Raw genomic sequence first — 15,998 nt, 5'->3', positions numbered from 1 at the left:
TTTGTTCCTTGTAGGAGCGTCACATGCAAGGCTGTACGTGCGCTATTCCGGACAGATCAAAAACTCCATCTGCACCGTTTTTCATAACCTGTGTGCTCCACTGTTTCGAATAATATAAATACGGTTGCAAGTAATCAGCATCAAACATCTAACGGCAGTCAAAAGCCGAAGTCTCCGCGTTTCTCGATGTCAGTTGTGCTGCCCGTGGTGTTACACAGCCGGCACCAAGCGCTTTCAGGGAGGCGCTGAAATGAAATGTACGGACCGCGAGGAAGGAATCACAGCAGTTGACACAAGGATAGGATTTTATAAATTAAATTATCTTTATTTGGAACTTGTCTTCGAAAGTCAAAAACACGACAAAGTAATTGCTCAGAAGCTTCTAGCTGCTCCTTAAATATTTTATCAGAATCGCATGGAAGTGCACTTAAAATAGTAGCAGAAATCTAGATTCCGGTCAATGGGCACCACCAAACTGCGCTCTAGCCAGAACCCAGAAATCCCCATCCAATCCCTAATGCGCTGTAATCGCTTTGCAGACCCAGCATTACAAACAACCAACCCCAACCACAGCACTTCTCCCACAGCACCACGAGGTCCCAGCGCCGGGACTGAGCTGCCGGTTACCACGCAGATACAACCGGGGAACCGCACTAAACCCAAGGTCAATGCGAACAGGTTGGAGTCTGGCTAGACACAAGGTTGAATGGAGAAGTGTTAGCCGGGGTGCACCTCGTTGTTTTAAGGGTAAGGCGATGCTGCGCTCTGCAGAGTGCAATGATCTTGTAAAGTTGACTGGTCAAATAAATTAATTAGTACTCAATTCCGTGGTGGTGCAGGTCCACCGCTCCGATTAAACATGCTTAAATTAGACTAGACATCTCAACACCACTGTGATTTACAAGTTCTGGTCAGGCGTCTTAGATCATCAGATCTCAGCATCTTGACGAGGCAGTTAATTAAAACCTTCAACTAAAAAGGAATCTCTCTAGTAAAAGTGTAGACTTGACTACAGAGTCGTCATTTACCAAGTGGTGGAACTGTCATCCTGCTTTCTGGGTTACATTGTACGTTTTCTTGGAAAGCTGTACCTGCGTACTGTACGTATTGTATGGAAAACAGTGCAAGAACAGCTTCAGCTACTTCAGTAACACTGAAATCGAACAGAAATTCAAAATACCTGTTAAATCTGTAATGCAGAGGCAGTGCTTGCAAGTGCTAGGAACTATTGGTAAGTTTTGCTACCACCTTGCCTTGAGAGATGGAAAAAACTAAGAATATACGCAAAAAGTTTTAGTTTAAACAAAAAGCAGAGGTATTGAAAAAACCTTCTGATTTCCCCTATCAGCATAAGGCTTAAAATCGCTAGAAAACTAGTTTCGAAACCACCAATTTAATCATAAAGCCAGCAAATATGATTAATATTTGCTAAGATAGTTTAAAAAAGGATGCATTTTAACTAAGCCCAACATTACAGTTTATTTTCCAGGCTATAAATTATGGCCGGAGTATGGAAGAAAATAATCATCATGCATAGAACTAAAATATTCTGAACTAGTTGCTTACGCAGGTGCAAGGATTTGCTAAGAAAGTTCGTAGTTTGAAGACTAACAGTGAAGACGTGTTTTCCATATCGGCGAGAGTCTGGGTATAGCAATTTAAACACTGGGAACATGACGAAATCACAGGCACCATAGGGCACTGATTTGAATGGGAGCAGGTCTGACAATTACAGTTAGCACCTAGAGGTCTCACTAAAGGAAAACGGCTACAAATACACCTCTCATACTATCATTTAAGATATGTAAATAGATTGGGAAGAGATCATTAACTAGTTCAGGCCATTCTACTTGGAATGGATTTGCTTTCAGACAGTCGAATGAACACAACTCCAAAAGAAAGCAGGAAACAGGCACAGGTAAAGGAAGCCGGATTTTCTCCTCCGTGTTGGCCTATAACTAAGCTGTGTGTGACGGGGTCGAACGGCACAGACCACGTTAACGAGGGACTGAGTGGAACTGAAATATCAAACCAGGGTTTGAAACAGAGACGGGGATTCAAAAGTCTTCCATATTTACGGATGCCTGAGTTCATCTGGGGTGCGCAGGGAGAAGGGCGAGGGTGCCGAGCGCTCCCCTCGCGAGCTTGGTTTTACAGTTAACCTCCTAGTCGGTTCATTTATCCCGCAAAGAACGCATCAAGACCTGTGCCATCATGTCGTCTTCATCGGCATCGTAATCCTGCAAACAGAGGGTACACAAATCCCTTTACTGCAACAGCCCATCGGTTCATACAACACCAAAACACAACACCGACTTGCCAATAATCCAACGTCTCTCACGATACCACCTACACCGATGGGATTTCCCAGCAGCGGCTATTGAAAAAGCTGGTTTAAGATCATCGGGCTGTATTCCGAGGGCGAGGAAACACATACCACAAAAGTGTCATAGGAAAAGCGATGCCGTCTTTGAAGGTGCTCCATGAAGTTAGCGCTCCTGTAATTTGGATCTCCCCACGGCATCGAGGCACAAATTGGGCAAACCTTCAAGAAGAATTAAAAAGAAGCCAATTAAGCCTCAGCGGTGAAGTGCGGTGACATTTACAGGAAGGGCAGGACACACAGCATGGAAGACTCAGGTTGGAGGTTTGTGACAATCATTATTCTATATGCAAAGTGATGCCAATTAGTTTGCTGGGACATTTGATACAAAAGCCTCAGAGAACCCCAGATTATTTTAATCAAAGTCTTAGACCTCTGAACTGCAATAGTTTACTGTTCTCTGTGTATTCGCAGAGTCAGAACTGGCTGCGGCTCTTTGCTTTACAAGATTTCAGCCTTTTCCTAAATAACGTGGAATTCAAATAACTTTCCAGAAAAATGCAAGGCTCCAATTCAGATCCACGTTTTGCAATTCCTTTTATATGAAGGAATATCAGCAGATAAGGGTGACTAGAATGATACACTATTTTTTGCAAGCATTTTTCCCAAGGGTTTATAATATCTTCATGCTGAAAACAGCAGAGGGGAAATTAAATACCCAACTTCTTTTCTAAAATTGATTTTATGATTGCTACTGTGTCTAATTAACTTTGAAAGTCTGCCATTTTCCAAACACGAAAGGAGGATGTGACCATGCTGCAACAGGAATAGAGACCAGTCACCTCCAGAGAATGTATCGAAAACCAACACTGAGATGATGTAAAAGTTCAATGCATGAACAGCATACCCACATTCGACTTTAACAGCAGTAATCAGAAATATGTACTTAACTTCAAGTCTCTAATTCATTGTTTCAAAGGGATTTAAGACTAGACTTCATTGCAATTCCTGCACCCAGACTCATTACCACTTGTTTCGCGTCCATGCTGTGCAATGTTTTGCAGTGTTCGACTAGTCCTTCTTGATCAAAGTTTTTCTCGCTGCAATACGGACAGGGAAAGGTAAAGCGATTGGGGAAGCTCCTGGTTGGGAGGAAAGAGAGACGCTAGTTATCGTTGTGAGAAAGTTAAAAGTAACAGCTTTACGATTTAATACTCATAGTTGCCTTACCAGCTCTTAAGAATAAAAATAATTTAAAGCAATGGTCTTATTCTATGCAATTAAGACATGCTAATTTTGAGAACCAGCTTTTTAATTCCCAACAATAGCTTAAGGGACTCTTAATATCGTTGTTATGGTTTAACCCCTGCAGAACTGAGCGCCCACAGCCGCTCGCACCCCGGTGCGATGGGGAGAATCAGAGCAGCGAGAAAACCCGGGGGCTGAGATAAAGACAGTTTAATATGTAAAGCAAAAGCTTAATAAGCAAGCAAAGCAAAGCAAGGGATTAATCAAATCGCTGCTCCTCATGGTAGGTTCAGCCAAGCCCAGCAAAGCCGGGCTCACGGTTATTTGGGAAGATAAACACCATCGCTCTGAACGCCCCCTCTTCTTCCTTCCCCCAACGTACGTACCGAGCACATGGCAAGGCTGTTGTGTCCCCTCGGCCAGTCCGGGTCACCGGTCCTGCCCGTGCCCCCGCGGCCCCCGCGCACCCAGCCCGCTCAACACTCCCTGACTGCGAACAAACACGTCCCGGCACCGACCACAACATCAGCGTGTTATCAACATTCTTCTCATGCTAAGCCCAAAACACAGCACTAAGCCAGGCAGCAAATTAACTCTAGTCCAGCCAGGACAATCACCCGTGTTTACACGGAATGAGAGCTCTTCTACAAATGGCATAGATGCCATTCACCACCTTTGGGTGGTTTTGGTTTTCTCCTTCTATTTTTCTCCTGTTTTTAAAGCCAGGGTGCCAGGCAGCGCACTGCAACGCACAACAGTCACTGCAATACGGTTTTATTTAAAAAACAGTGGCTTTTACTGAATACCCTGATCTTCAAGGTGTCTCGTGCAGGAACTACATAGAAAGCAGAACAGTTTGCCTGTGCACAGTCAGATGCAGGATCAAGGCTTAGTTTTTAACAACATTCTTAATTAGAACAATTAATAACCAAACTGAGCAAAGAGGTGAAGTCTGCTTTTACTCCAAAATTCTACAGTTTGCACGAAACCCCACAATACAGTCAATTCTTTTCAGACAAATGGACTCGATGATCTTGAGGGTCTTTTCCAACCTACATGGTTCTCTGAATCTTCTCAGAAGAGTCAAAATTGAGACTGAATAACGATTAATCTGTAACAGCCCTGGTTTTGTGACAGAAAGACCAGTATTTACAGGGAAAAGCCAGTTACCTGGTGTTGTAAAGTGGCTCTTTAGTTACAGCTTTCACACCTTCCATGATATAATTCTGGTACTTGGAACACGAGGCTGCGTGGCTGCGCATCTTGGAGAGATACATCTGGACAGGGAACAACCGCACAGCAAGGTCAGTTTACACCATCTGCAGTTACTTCAATACAGAATCAGCAAACATGTCAAACGGAGCAGCTTTCTGCAGAGCGTTAAAGCGGCAAAACCCAAACACTCCAGCGTGAGGCGGAAAGCTCGGAGATCACAGGTTAGTTAACCTGTCACATTTTACAAGCACAACACTGTCCAGCACAGCTCACGTTTCTTAACCTATATCGTAAAAAAATGCTTCATATAAAGCCAGTTTACCCAGTTAAGGAAGATTCACATTTATAATACGGAAATCTGTAATTCAAGGCACTACAGCTTTCTGTTAGTTGGAATAAATACAGAATGAAGATGATAACCGGAAATAAAAAGTGAAATTAGCTGAACTGTTACCCTCACCTTAGTGTGTCTAATTACTCTTTTCCTGTTGTTTTGCAACCTGCTAAGATATTTTCTTATACGTTTAATTAACTCTAAGCAGCCCAGCTTTACACGGAGAAGGATTCCATACAGGTATTCAACACGCAGGACACGAACAAAGGATAAGTCTACGGGATACACCACCCATATAGGACAACTTTGACTCACAACTACTGCAAACAAAGCAAGTAAATTCCTGTTTAGGAGCCAAAGAGTTCACTGTCTAGAGCCCACAGCCACTGTTTGGTTCCAGCGTTCCTCCCACAGAGACGTGCTCAAAGCAGCAGCTGCGGAAGCAACGCTTGACTGTAATTTAAAAAGCAGTATCTTTCATTTGAAACTCACCTCCTGAAGAGGAAACAACAAAAAACTGTGGCAAGAACGTCAACATTTGGGTGCGGTCTATGTAAAATACCTTGAGCACATATCAGAACAAACGTTTTGCCCTGATTCTGCAGACAGCTAAAGAGCAAGCACTTCACTTCCCTCTGAGCAGCACGACCAAGCAGGCACACCTCACGCGCTTCATTTCCAAATACTTTCATACTTTTTTATTGCAGCCGTTGCACGTGGTTTCTGTCATTTCGATTTGCTTTTCCAGGTCCAGAGCTCTGGTGCCAGCGGACAGCGTGCTGCGGCACACGCCGCACACCGGCTTCTTCGGCTTCAGGCACTCCTGCAGGCACGGGGTGCAGAACCTGCGGTGGGAGAGAAACGGCAGGCGGTGAGGACAGCCCTCGTGGACACACGGCGTGAACGTGGGAAGAGATCTGTAAAGCCCCCCAGTGCCCCCCCTGCCATGGGCAGGGACACCTGCACCAGCTCAGGGTGCTCAGAGCCCCGTCCAGCCTGGCCTGGGATGTCTTCAGGGACGGTTCATCCACCACCTCTCTGGGAACCTGGGCCAGGCTCTCACCACCCTCAGCATAAACGATTTTTTCCTTATGTCTTGCCCTAGGTGATCACAGAATCCCAATTAATTATGCCTAATAAAACAGCAGCCTGTTGGCATTTGTTCATGAACAGACGAGCAGGACTCCAGCTCTGTACGTTCAGCGTTATCAGCTGTCGGACAGTGCTCCGCTCCCCCAGTTTCCGTATCTTTCAGGAGAAAAAGCAACTGAAAGCGAAAGAGCGTTCGCTGGTTTATCGCTGCCGCGTTTTTGTTTCCTTCCCCCGAGGCCCAGCCGCCCCGACGCTGTTGCACAGCGGATCCCCCCGAGCCCGGCCGCACCGCCGAGGGACGGAGAGAGGAGGGCTGAGGCAACCGAACCGCGGCCCCGGTCCCGGTCCCCGCTCCCGCCCCAGACTAAGAGGCCCCAACCGCCGCCGCCCCAGCCCCCGCACCGCGCCCCGGCAGCCGCTCACACGTGTCCGCAGGGCACGCGCACCGGGCTCTCGTACACCTCCAGGCACACGGGGCAGGTGAAGCGGGACAGCGGGTCGTGCCGCCGCTCCGGGGAGCGGGACGAGCCGCCACCGGCCACCGCCATCTTCCCGCCGGCGCGGACACCGTGCGCCGGCGCGGCCCCGCCCCCGCCCCGAGGGCGTGGTCATATTTTGATGCGAGCCGTGTAGGGGCGTGGCCCATAGCTGCCCCGCCCCCGATGGCGAGGCCATGCTCGGTGGGCGTGCTCCTATAGCGCCGAGACTCCGCCCCCGGGGGCGTAACCATATTGGGTGGGCGTGGTGCAAGCGGGGGCGTGGCACCGGAGCTGTCCCGCCCCTCCAGCCGAATCCCGCCCACGAAGGCGCGGCCATACTTGATGGACGTGCCGCTAGGGGGGCGTGGCCCGAAGCTGCCCCGCCCCCGGGGCGCGGTCCCTGAGCAGCGGTGCCTCAAGGTCCCCCCGGGCCCGCAAGTGCGGGGCTGCGGCCGCCGGCACCGGGAGGGAGACGCCTGGCTCTGGCACCAACCACGAGCACTCCCAAGCGTAAACGGCACCTCCGCGCTCGCAAACAACCGCCCGGCGCAGCAGTGAGAGGGGCCCCGGGCGCTGTGTGCCCGCCCCCGCCTCTCCCGGGCCGCTGAGGAGGGGCCGCCTCGCCCCCCGCCCCTCTAACGTCACGCGGCGGAAGTGCTCCCAACGGCAGAAGGCGGTGCCCCGCCACCCCCGGCATCCACTTCCGGGGCGCCGCTGTCAGCCGCCGCTTCCCGCCCCGCCGGCAGCCCCGGGCCGGTGCTGAGAGGCCGAGCCGGGAGGGCGGGCGCGCCCATCGCACCGCCGGCCAGCCCGCCGCCCCGCCGGGGGAGCGGCCTCTGTCGGGACGTCGCGGGAGCGCGGGAGGGGCCGAGGGGGCCGCAGTCCGCATCCGGGTCACCGGGCGCTTCCGGCCGAGCGGCGGCGGGTCCCGGCGGCAGGCGCGGCCCAGCGCGGAGCGGTGAGGGACGGGCCCGGCCCGGGGGCTCTGCGGGCCCTCGGCGCAGCGCCGGCTGCAGAGCGGAGGGGGCGGGCTTGCCGGGGGCGGCGGGCGCTGCCGGTACCGGCGGAGAGGCTGCAGGGTCTCCGGTGGGGCCGGCTGGGGGCTCGGCGGGCAGCGGGTGTCGCTCAGGCCGGGCAGGCGAAGGGGGTGTCCTGGGGCCGCGGCTTCTCGGCCTGGTCGGGCCCGTCCGGCTCTCCCGGCGTCTCTGCAACAAGTGGCTTCGTGAGAACCGGGGAGCGAAGCGGCCGCAAGCGGGTGTTAAATCGCGTCTTGTTTCCTCTCTCTCCCGTGTTCTGTGGTGCGAAATTCCTCCGCGGTGCCGTGTGCTCCCGTGCCGTGAAACGCCGCTGGCGTTCGGGTTAATGTCCCCTTCAGGCGCTGGGTGAACCCGGTGTTTCTGGTTAGGAGGAGGCGGTGCCTGTGCCTCCCCTGTTGCTGCGAAGGTTTTTGCGTGACCGTGCCCTGCCCAGAGTGGCTGGTTCCCTCCGCCGAGGGTTTGACCAGGAGATGCACAGAAACACTTTCTTGTCTCGCCAGCAGAAATTAGACTCAGATCAGAACTTGTTGTTCATGCATCACCATGAAATCCAGAGGTTTTCGCTCAGTAACTTGCAGCAAAATGGCCTTGTTGCCTTCTCTGTTCCGTCAGCCAGTGTGTTTTGTAAAAGTAGATTCATTGGTGCCTGCCAGCGGGTTGAGGTTTTTCCGCAGCCTCGTAACCCCGGTGGAGCTGCTCGAGCCCGGCGCTGGCTGGGCTCTTGGGCACGGGGACGTTTTCCCGCTGGCGGCTCTTCCTGTGGGGCAGCAGCTCTACCAGGGTTTCCCGAGCACTTTGCTTTGTGGTGTTTTGCCTTTTGTCCATGTGTACAAACCACAAGGCAAAATGGGAGCTGGCAGTGGCTTGAAGGGTCACGCTCTGTAGGGCCTTGGTGAAGGACGCTCATTTGGGGACTTGCCTAATCCTGACGTCTCATACATGTAACCAAGTGCTTTTGTTTGTCAGTTATTAACGGTGGAGGTGGAGAATATTTAATCCAGCCCCTCATCAGCGCAGGATCATTCCTTGTCCTGGGGAGGTGTTACTGACATGCCAAAGATCCCTCTCTGAAATTCTCTTGTGGAGCTCTCCTTGCTAAGGAACAGCCGTCCTATTGGCTTTGTCCACAGACTTCATCTTGCACAACTTGAGGAGGAAAGATCTGGGGAGAGAGAAGGGTTTGCTCCTGTCCCTTCTGCTCAGACGTTAATTTAGAACTCCACATTTCCTGTGATTCACAGCCTGTCTCTAGACATGGGTGCGATTTCTGATTGTGGGGGGCTCGAGATCAGTGTGCCTTTGAGCAGGAATTGAACTGCTGGTTAACTTTGCCCACACGGGGTTCTCACTAAGCGCAGCCTTCCGTCAAGTAATATTAACTGCTAGGCTGTTGATTTTCTTGTTTGTTTGTTTTCCTGGCCTCTCGCTTGTTGGTTTGTGGTTCCTCCTCTCCCTCGTGTATTTTGTGTTATGGCTCCTTTCGTTCAGTTGATTTTGCTTTTAACAGTGGTTTTCATTTGAACAGGAGTGTGTGGGGGCATTGATCAGTATTCTAGCAGCTGCAATTAGTGTTGGGTGGAAAGTCTTTTCTGAAGTGCTGTTTCAGACTGACTAGAACCGAAACAGCATTGGTTTCCCCCGCCTCCCTCCCTTTGGTTCTCAGTTGGGAAGTCCGTAAGGGCTAGATTGCTTTTTCATTTAAAAAACAAAGCTTGTGGTCTGTGTTCTGATCGCAGGTTCCTCAGGAGATGGAGCCTGTTGGCCTGTTCACTACCTTGGTTTTGGTGAAATAGCATTAGGAAGCTTCTCTTGTCACCGCATTTTTCTTTGTAGTACGTGAGCTTGGTGAGGTAAAAAGGTAGATCAGTGAATGCATAAAAACAACTCTCCCTGCAAACAAAAATGTGCATGATGTAAAACCAGAATAAAAGTGTCTAATAAAGTGTTAGAAATCGAAATGCAAAGTTGATTAATCTGCTTAGTCTATGGGCAGTCATGTGCAGCTGGAGGAAAAAAGGTAGATGCTTCCCCAAGTTGAGCAAGATGAAGCTTCTTCGTGGCATCTTTTTAATCTTTGTATCACTGTGCAGGGCAAAAACCTCCAACCAACCAACCAAAAAAACCCCAAAACCAAATCAGACAAACACCAAAAAGCAGTGACTGATTAAAATAATGTCTGTGTAAGTTGTTTAAGCTGAAAGGGTGAAATAAAATGCAGAGAAGCAGCTCTGAAAACTCATCATCCTCCCTCCAGTGTTTTGCTTTGTGTTGCTTTTGCCTCAGTTCCTGCACCAGCTGTTCTGTATCAGACTCTCAGTGCCTTGCTTCATGTAGGCTGGTGGTGCTGGTTTAGGCGGATAACTGGAAGAGGAGCAGAGAACGGCAGCGAGAAGCAGGACAGCAGCATCTCTGTAGGCTCTTGCGCTTTTTCAGAAACCTAAAGAGGCTGTTCTGGGAGCTGCGGCTCCGTGAACCATTTTGTAGAGTCCCGTGGAGATAGATGCTGTGGACATCTGGGATTTATGCAACTGTGATGACTTGTCTTTGTTTTCAATCTTTATTCCAGAAGAGTTGCCATTGCCGAAGATTCTTAATGCCAGATAATCAACCTACTGCCGAATAACCATGAAAGGGGCGAGGTAGCTGCCCAAGCGTGAGATAAAAACTGATTTCAATGGATACAAAATATAAAGACGATTTATTTAGGAAGTATGTACAGTTTCATGAATGCAAACTGAATGCCTCTGATAACAAGCAGCGTCCTATTAATGATGAGTATCTGCGAGTGGCAGCGGCAGCCTTACTTTGCCTTCCCAAAATCGATCCCTTTTATAGATTCCGGCTGATAAAATTTTACGAGATGGCTGAAAACTCGCTGAGATCTGTGAAATCCTCAAGTTTACATTCTCTCCATAATGCATTCAGCATGCTCGAGACAGTTGGAATTAATCTCTTTCTCTACCCCTGGAAAAAGGAGTTCAAAAATATTAAGGTAAGACATTTTATGTGTGGCTGTGGCGACAACATGATTGGTTTTTCTTTTAACACATCTTGTGCATGTCCTTTAAAGGCCTTTTTTTTTCCTTCACCTATTTGCATGATGTATGTGTTTGTCTATATACAGCTGGTAAACAGAAGCCATAGGAAAGTTTCTGTATCAAATAAGTGAAGTTTGTGCTGGTGAGAGTATCCTGAGAGCAGAAGTACAAGTACTATCTGCATTTATAATGGAACCATAAAATAGAGGAAGAGCTTAGTTCAGGTTTTTGTTCAGCCTGCCCTGCTACAGTGTCTTCATTTCTAACGTGAGATGCTTTCACTAGGCCCAGTGGTCAAGTTGTGTTTAAGCTCATCAAAATTTGACTTGTTTGTTTTGCACCGGCTGTTAATGGAGCACAAGCACTAACAACCCATGCATGCTTTCAACTGGGTGCTTTGCTGAGGTTCCCACAAGTTGTGTGATAATGGTAAAGGAGCTTCTCTGAAAGAATTGTTTCCAGAATACCTTTTATCTGCTTGTCAGTTCTCCATTAATGAAGTTTTGATTTTGACGTACTTTCAAAACTCACTGTTTTGTCTTGTACCTGTGCTTCTATGCTTATTCAAAACTGCTGCAGCACTTCAGTAACAAAAGCTGCAGGTGCCTGACGAGAACAGGTTTGAGTCTGGAAAGCTGGATAAAACCGCTGCTGGTATAGGTGTCTCAAGTCATTTGCAGGTTTTGTGTGCTGGTGATGGGTGGTTTTGTTTGTTTTTCTGAAAAAGTCTCTATTTCACCACTTAGCAGAGAACTTGAACGTTATTAGAACATTTGAGCGTTCTCTGTGTTTCCAAGGGGAAACTACTTTCTTTGAAATCTCTCCATCCATCTTCATCGTTATGCTTAAGTTGTGCCCTTGGAAACACTGAGTGATCCATCGGGGACGTCTCTTGGTGCGCTGTGCACTGTGGATGCAGTGCCTGCTCCGCACAGGGGTGTGATGGGCAGGCCACCCCGCCTGCGCTGGGTTCAGAATGTACCTCAGGTATGCTGTATACGAAGGATATTTCAACTCGCACAAACTCATATCTTTGTTTCTGGGGACTTCTTTAGCGGAAGTTCTGAACCAGGCATAATAATGAAATGGCATAATAATGATATGTAAGAAAGTGTGCACCTCAACTACGACTGAGGCCGAGTGGAAGAGGGCCTTGGTGCGCCCGCGGTGATTGGAGTCCCTGTTCTCTCTGCTCGGCCCCTGCCGGGGGCGATACATGAAATCTCTGCCTCTTTTCTTTTCATGGCAGACTTACTTGTAAGTGCGAGCATGTATGCATAAAAGTAAATGTCAGTGTATAGCATAGTGATTTAAATCAACAGAGAGGATGTTATGCTAATCAGGATTTCAATTTGAATGAAAACTCTCCTACTTTGAATTTGCCTCATGTGGAATTTCCATCTGCTGAGCAGGAGGATGCAGAAATGGAGCTCATCTTGCCACAGGAGTTGCATGTGTTCACTGTCATCCTTATTCTGTTTAATTCTATAGAATATGTCACTGAATAATCTGGATGTCTAGTCCACCACTGAATTTGTAACCTAGTTTTCCTTTTATTTTCCCCCCCACCCCCCTTAGACCTACACTGGACCCTTTGTTTATTATGTAAAGTCTGCGCTAACGGAAGATGATGTAAGGCAGATTCTGAACTACATGGGCTATGTCCAAGAACTGGGAACAATGTATAAGCTCAAAGAGCAGGTTGATGCCATTCAAGTGAAAATGGTTTCGTTTGAACTCTTTTTGGCCAAAGTGGAATGCGAGCAGCTTCTTGAAATTCACTTGCAAGTGAAAGATAAAGGTTATTCAGAGATTGATGTCATAAATGAACGAAAAAATAGCACTGAAGATGTTAGAGGCTGCTCAGAAGCCATGAAACGGCGTGCAGAGTGCAAAGAAAACTTAAACACTTCCATGGCGCGAATGGTACTCCAGAAGTCAGCCAGTGAACGGGCCTCTAAAGATTATTTCAAGCCAAAGGTGAGCAAACCTTCTAAATCAGTGGACACATATGACAATTATTGGGAAAGTAAGAAACCACCTTTGATGAGCTCTCTGAGTCTCAGGAAAGAGCCAATTTTAGTTGATGCAGAAGATGACATTAAAGATGAAATTATCCGTCCGTCACCCTCTCTTCTGACAATGTCGAGCTCCCCGCACGGGTGTTCAGATGAATTCTTGCCAACTTCATCTCATCACAACGGCATGCTAAGAACAAATGCCCCTTACAGCTCCTATTTTTCTCCTCAAGAGGACTTAGATTTATATACTGATCCCGATTCTAGAAGCGTGTTAAATTTTAAAAGACAAGACGCTATTAAGCCTGATGTGTGGCTGTTAAGAAATGATGCCAACCCTGTTTACCACAAACGCACCCACCTCGCCAAAGAGCCAGCTTCCCTCAAGTGCCAAAACTGTGGCGTACCTTGTGGCACTTCCCTTTGCCAAAAGTGTGACAGCCTGTTTGGCTCCAGGCAGGAATATCCAGCAGTGAAACAGAGCACCTATTCAATCAAACCGCTTCCAAACGACGGCTTGTCTCCTGCGTCTGCTCTAAGGGAGAAGTCTCAGTACGCGTCACAGACTCAGAGCCAAGAGAGAGCTGCTCAGTTCAGTTCCAAATCCAAGCCTTCGGGCACCTTGCGCTGCGGCTTTTGTAACCGATCCGGAGCTGCCAACACTTGCACGTTTTGCTCCAAAGTCTCATGTGACGCTTGCCTCAGTGCTTACTATTACGATCCCTGCTGTAGGAAAGGCGAGCTTCACAGGTTCATGCCCAACAATCAGCTAAACTATAAATCGTCCCAGCTGTCCCATGTAGTTTATAGATAGACTTGAGGAGGCTGTTTTGGAGGGGAAGGGAAGGGGAGAGGAAAGGGCTATCCTAACTCATGTACTGACTCCACTGGTGAGAAACTACACTGACCTCTTACAAAAACATCGTGTCCAAATATTTGGAACCATGGTCCAGTGATCAGGTGCCAGTTCTTGATTTTTTTTGTGGCTTCACAGATGCTGCAGATACATTAGATTTCATGCTGCTATAATTTAGGTAACTCCTAAATGATCGTTACTTTTCAATTTAAATGGGGGAGAAGAACACATTTTTCTTTAAAACTTGGCAGCTGTTGCGTTTTAGAGAAGTGGCATTGCACATTTCTATGCCATTGCAGTCATCTCCTTGCCCAAATAGAACCATGCAAGGCTTGAAGATAACATCTAAAAACTAAGATTCTCATTTTCTATGAGCGATGAAGCCACTGCCAGTTTTTGATAAAGTATGACTTTAAATGTGACAGAAATATCTGAATGGCTTGTTTTGCCAACAAGGACTATTTTTTGAAGTGTGTCTGCATTTCTTGATCTCCAAAATGCAAACACCACAGCATCTCTTCCTTTTGTCTTTGTGTTTCTTCCTTCTCCCCTTATCTCCCGGTTGTTTCTCTCGAGCTTATATAATCTGAATCTGGACAATACGTGCTTTATTTTTTTGGTGTTGCCAATATCATCCTACTGGTTTTTACTGTATGGTATTTTAAAAAGGTGAACGTGTATTCATGTCACTTCAGTTATGCCTAGAGTGTTGTCCTTCCGGATGGGTACTCATTTTCTTTACTTCCTGTTGCACATGTATTAAGTACTGTTCTTTGTACTGTAAATAGGTGATTTGGAAACAGTTTATTTTTAATAAATATTTAATATGTTGAGTTCTTAAAAGTGGTAAAATCATTATAACTATGAAGTCTCTCTGGGTTGTGTGTTCAGGTGACTTTTTGTTTTTCTTTGTACTGTATTTCATAGCTTCTTATGGTCACTGTGCAGACTGTTCTTGGCTCTGAGCAGTTCTTGGTTCTCAATCTGACCTGATTTTCCCCTCTGGTGAGGCTGCCACAAGCCCGAGTGGAGCCTTGTCTAAGAGTGTCAGGATTTTGGTTCTCGGCGCACGCTTTTCCTTTGTGGCTATGGGAATTGTAAGTATAAATGTTATGCTTGCTTCCAAATTCACTGCAAAGTCTGTCGTGTCATCCAGCAAGTAAAGCACTGGCCTGGTTAAAAATCAGAGCTCGTTTGTGACTCCTGGTGCAGTAAACCCATCACGCAGGGATGTGAATCAGGTGATAGTATTTCTCTGTATTAGCACACAGGAACCCTGGCCGAGAACCAGGACTCTGGGCTGAGCTCTGTACAGTTTCACCCGATTATGAATAGGCTTTGGTTTTTTATCAAAAGGAAACCCACGAGAATCCTTCTGACTTCCTTATTCCCACTAGCTCGTTAGAACAAAGCGTCAGGCAACCTAATCTGATGTGCAGAATTAAATGTGTTTATCTGTAAAGAACTCTAGCTGAGATATAAACTATGTAGTCCACTTTGCACTAAAACGATTCACTTAGGTTTTTGTTTTTAAACACTGTTAGTCTAGGCTTTTAAACTTAAATGTCCATTGATCCCTGTGTGGCAGAAACATGCATGAATGATCATTTGTCTTACATTTTTTGGGTGGGGGGGAGGGCTTGAGGTGGGTAGAAGGGGAAACTATATAGGCTAACGTTGTAAAATACCTAAAATAATTTTAGCCATAAATGGGTGTCAGAAATGTTATGGAAATAAGATGAAACCGGGGCTTACAGAGGGCTGAGAACAATGAGTTACTATTCAGTTTGCACTAAGGAAAAGCGAATGGCACGTGTTTCGCAATCGAGCGACAGCAACTGAACGCAGTGGTACAGGCAGGTGTTGCCGTGCTGACCCCGAGCTTGGGGCGGATATTGGTTGGGTGAATGATTTTAAGGTTTTCAAAATCTTGTATTTTTTTTAATAAATATATATATAAATATGACACAAATGTAGATACGTTATGTATATAGTGAAGAGTTTAAAATCAATTTTAAAATCCAGTCTAAGGGTGGTTTTCATTTTGGTGGTGAATTAGGTTTTGTCCATCCTCTGACGCGTGATGCCTGTTTGGCTGCTATACGGTGTATCCTCTAGCTCACAAGTTCACTTTCCATATGGCTACTCACACTACAGTGAATAACTAAAACTGTGATGCCACGTAATTTTTACGGTGAACATAGCAGGGACTATACTTGCTTTGAAAAAGAAAAGTCCTGTGTATATATGTCATGGAATACTGTAGTACGAAACTGTATTGAATTGAAGTGATACCATGCTCTATTTTTGTGTATCTTACTGTATGAGGTTGCTGTGATTGATACAGTAAAATATATG

At 47.2% G+C, this 15,998-nt stretch overlaps 2 protein-coding genes across 3 annotated transcripts; one reads left to right on the top strand and one right to left on the bottom strand.

Annotated features, from left to right (window-relative positions):
• Positions 1 to 299: 299 nt before the first annotated feature.
• RNF114 (ring finger protein 114) lies at positions 300 to 6,811 on the bottom strand. The gene is made up of 6 exons (XM_065031818.1): positions 6,636 to 6,811; positions 5,815 to 5,965; positions 4,742 to 4,848; positions 3,351 to 3,465; positions 2,438 to 2,545; positions 300 to 2,240 (listed from the first exon to the last, which is right to left on the bottom strand). Exons 1-6 carry the CDS (start codon positions 6,758 to 6,760, stop codon positions 2,175 to 2,177), a joined length of 672 nt encoding a protein of 223 aa, XP_064887890.1. The 5' UTR covers positions 6,761 to 6,811; the 3' UTR covers positions 300 to 2,174.
• Positions 6,812 to 7,094: 283 nt separating this feature from the next.
• Positions 7,095 to 14,483, top strand: SPATA2 (spermatogenesis associated 2). Of its 2 annotated transcripts, XM_065031811.1 has the most exons (3): positions 7,095 to 7,649; positions 10,295 to 10,720; positions 12,345 to 14,483. In XM_065031811.1, exons 2-3 carry the CDS (start codon positions 10,403 to 10,405, stop codon positions 13,596 to 13,598), a joined length of 1,572 nt encoding a protein of 523 aa, XP_064887883.1. In that variant the 5' UTR covers positions 7,095 to 7,649; positions 10,295 to 10,402; the 3' UTR covers positions 13,599 to 14,483. The 2 variants fall into 2 exon arrangements, with proteins under 2 accessions (XP_064887883.1, XP_064887884.1); XM_065031812.1 differs by lacking the exon at positions 7,095 to 7,649 and having other exon boundaries at positions 7,756 to 10,720.
• Positions 14,484 to 15,998: the final 1,515 nt, after the last annotated feature.

This window comes from Columba livia, chromosome 16, assembly GCF_036013475.1.
Source record: "Columba livia isolate bColLiv1 breed racing homer chromosome 16, bColLiv1.pat.W.v2, whole genome shotgun sequence".
Classification (NCBI taxonomy): Eukaryota; Metazoa; Chordata; class Aves; order Columbiformes; family Columbidae; genus Columba; species Columba livia.
This window is presented reverse-complemented; position numbering and strand designations above follow the sequence as displayed.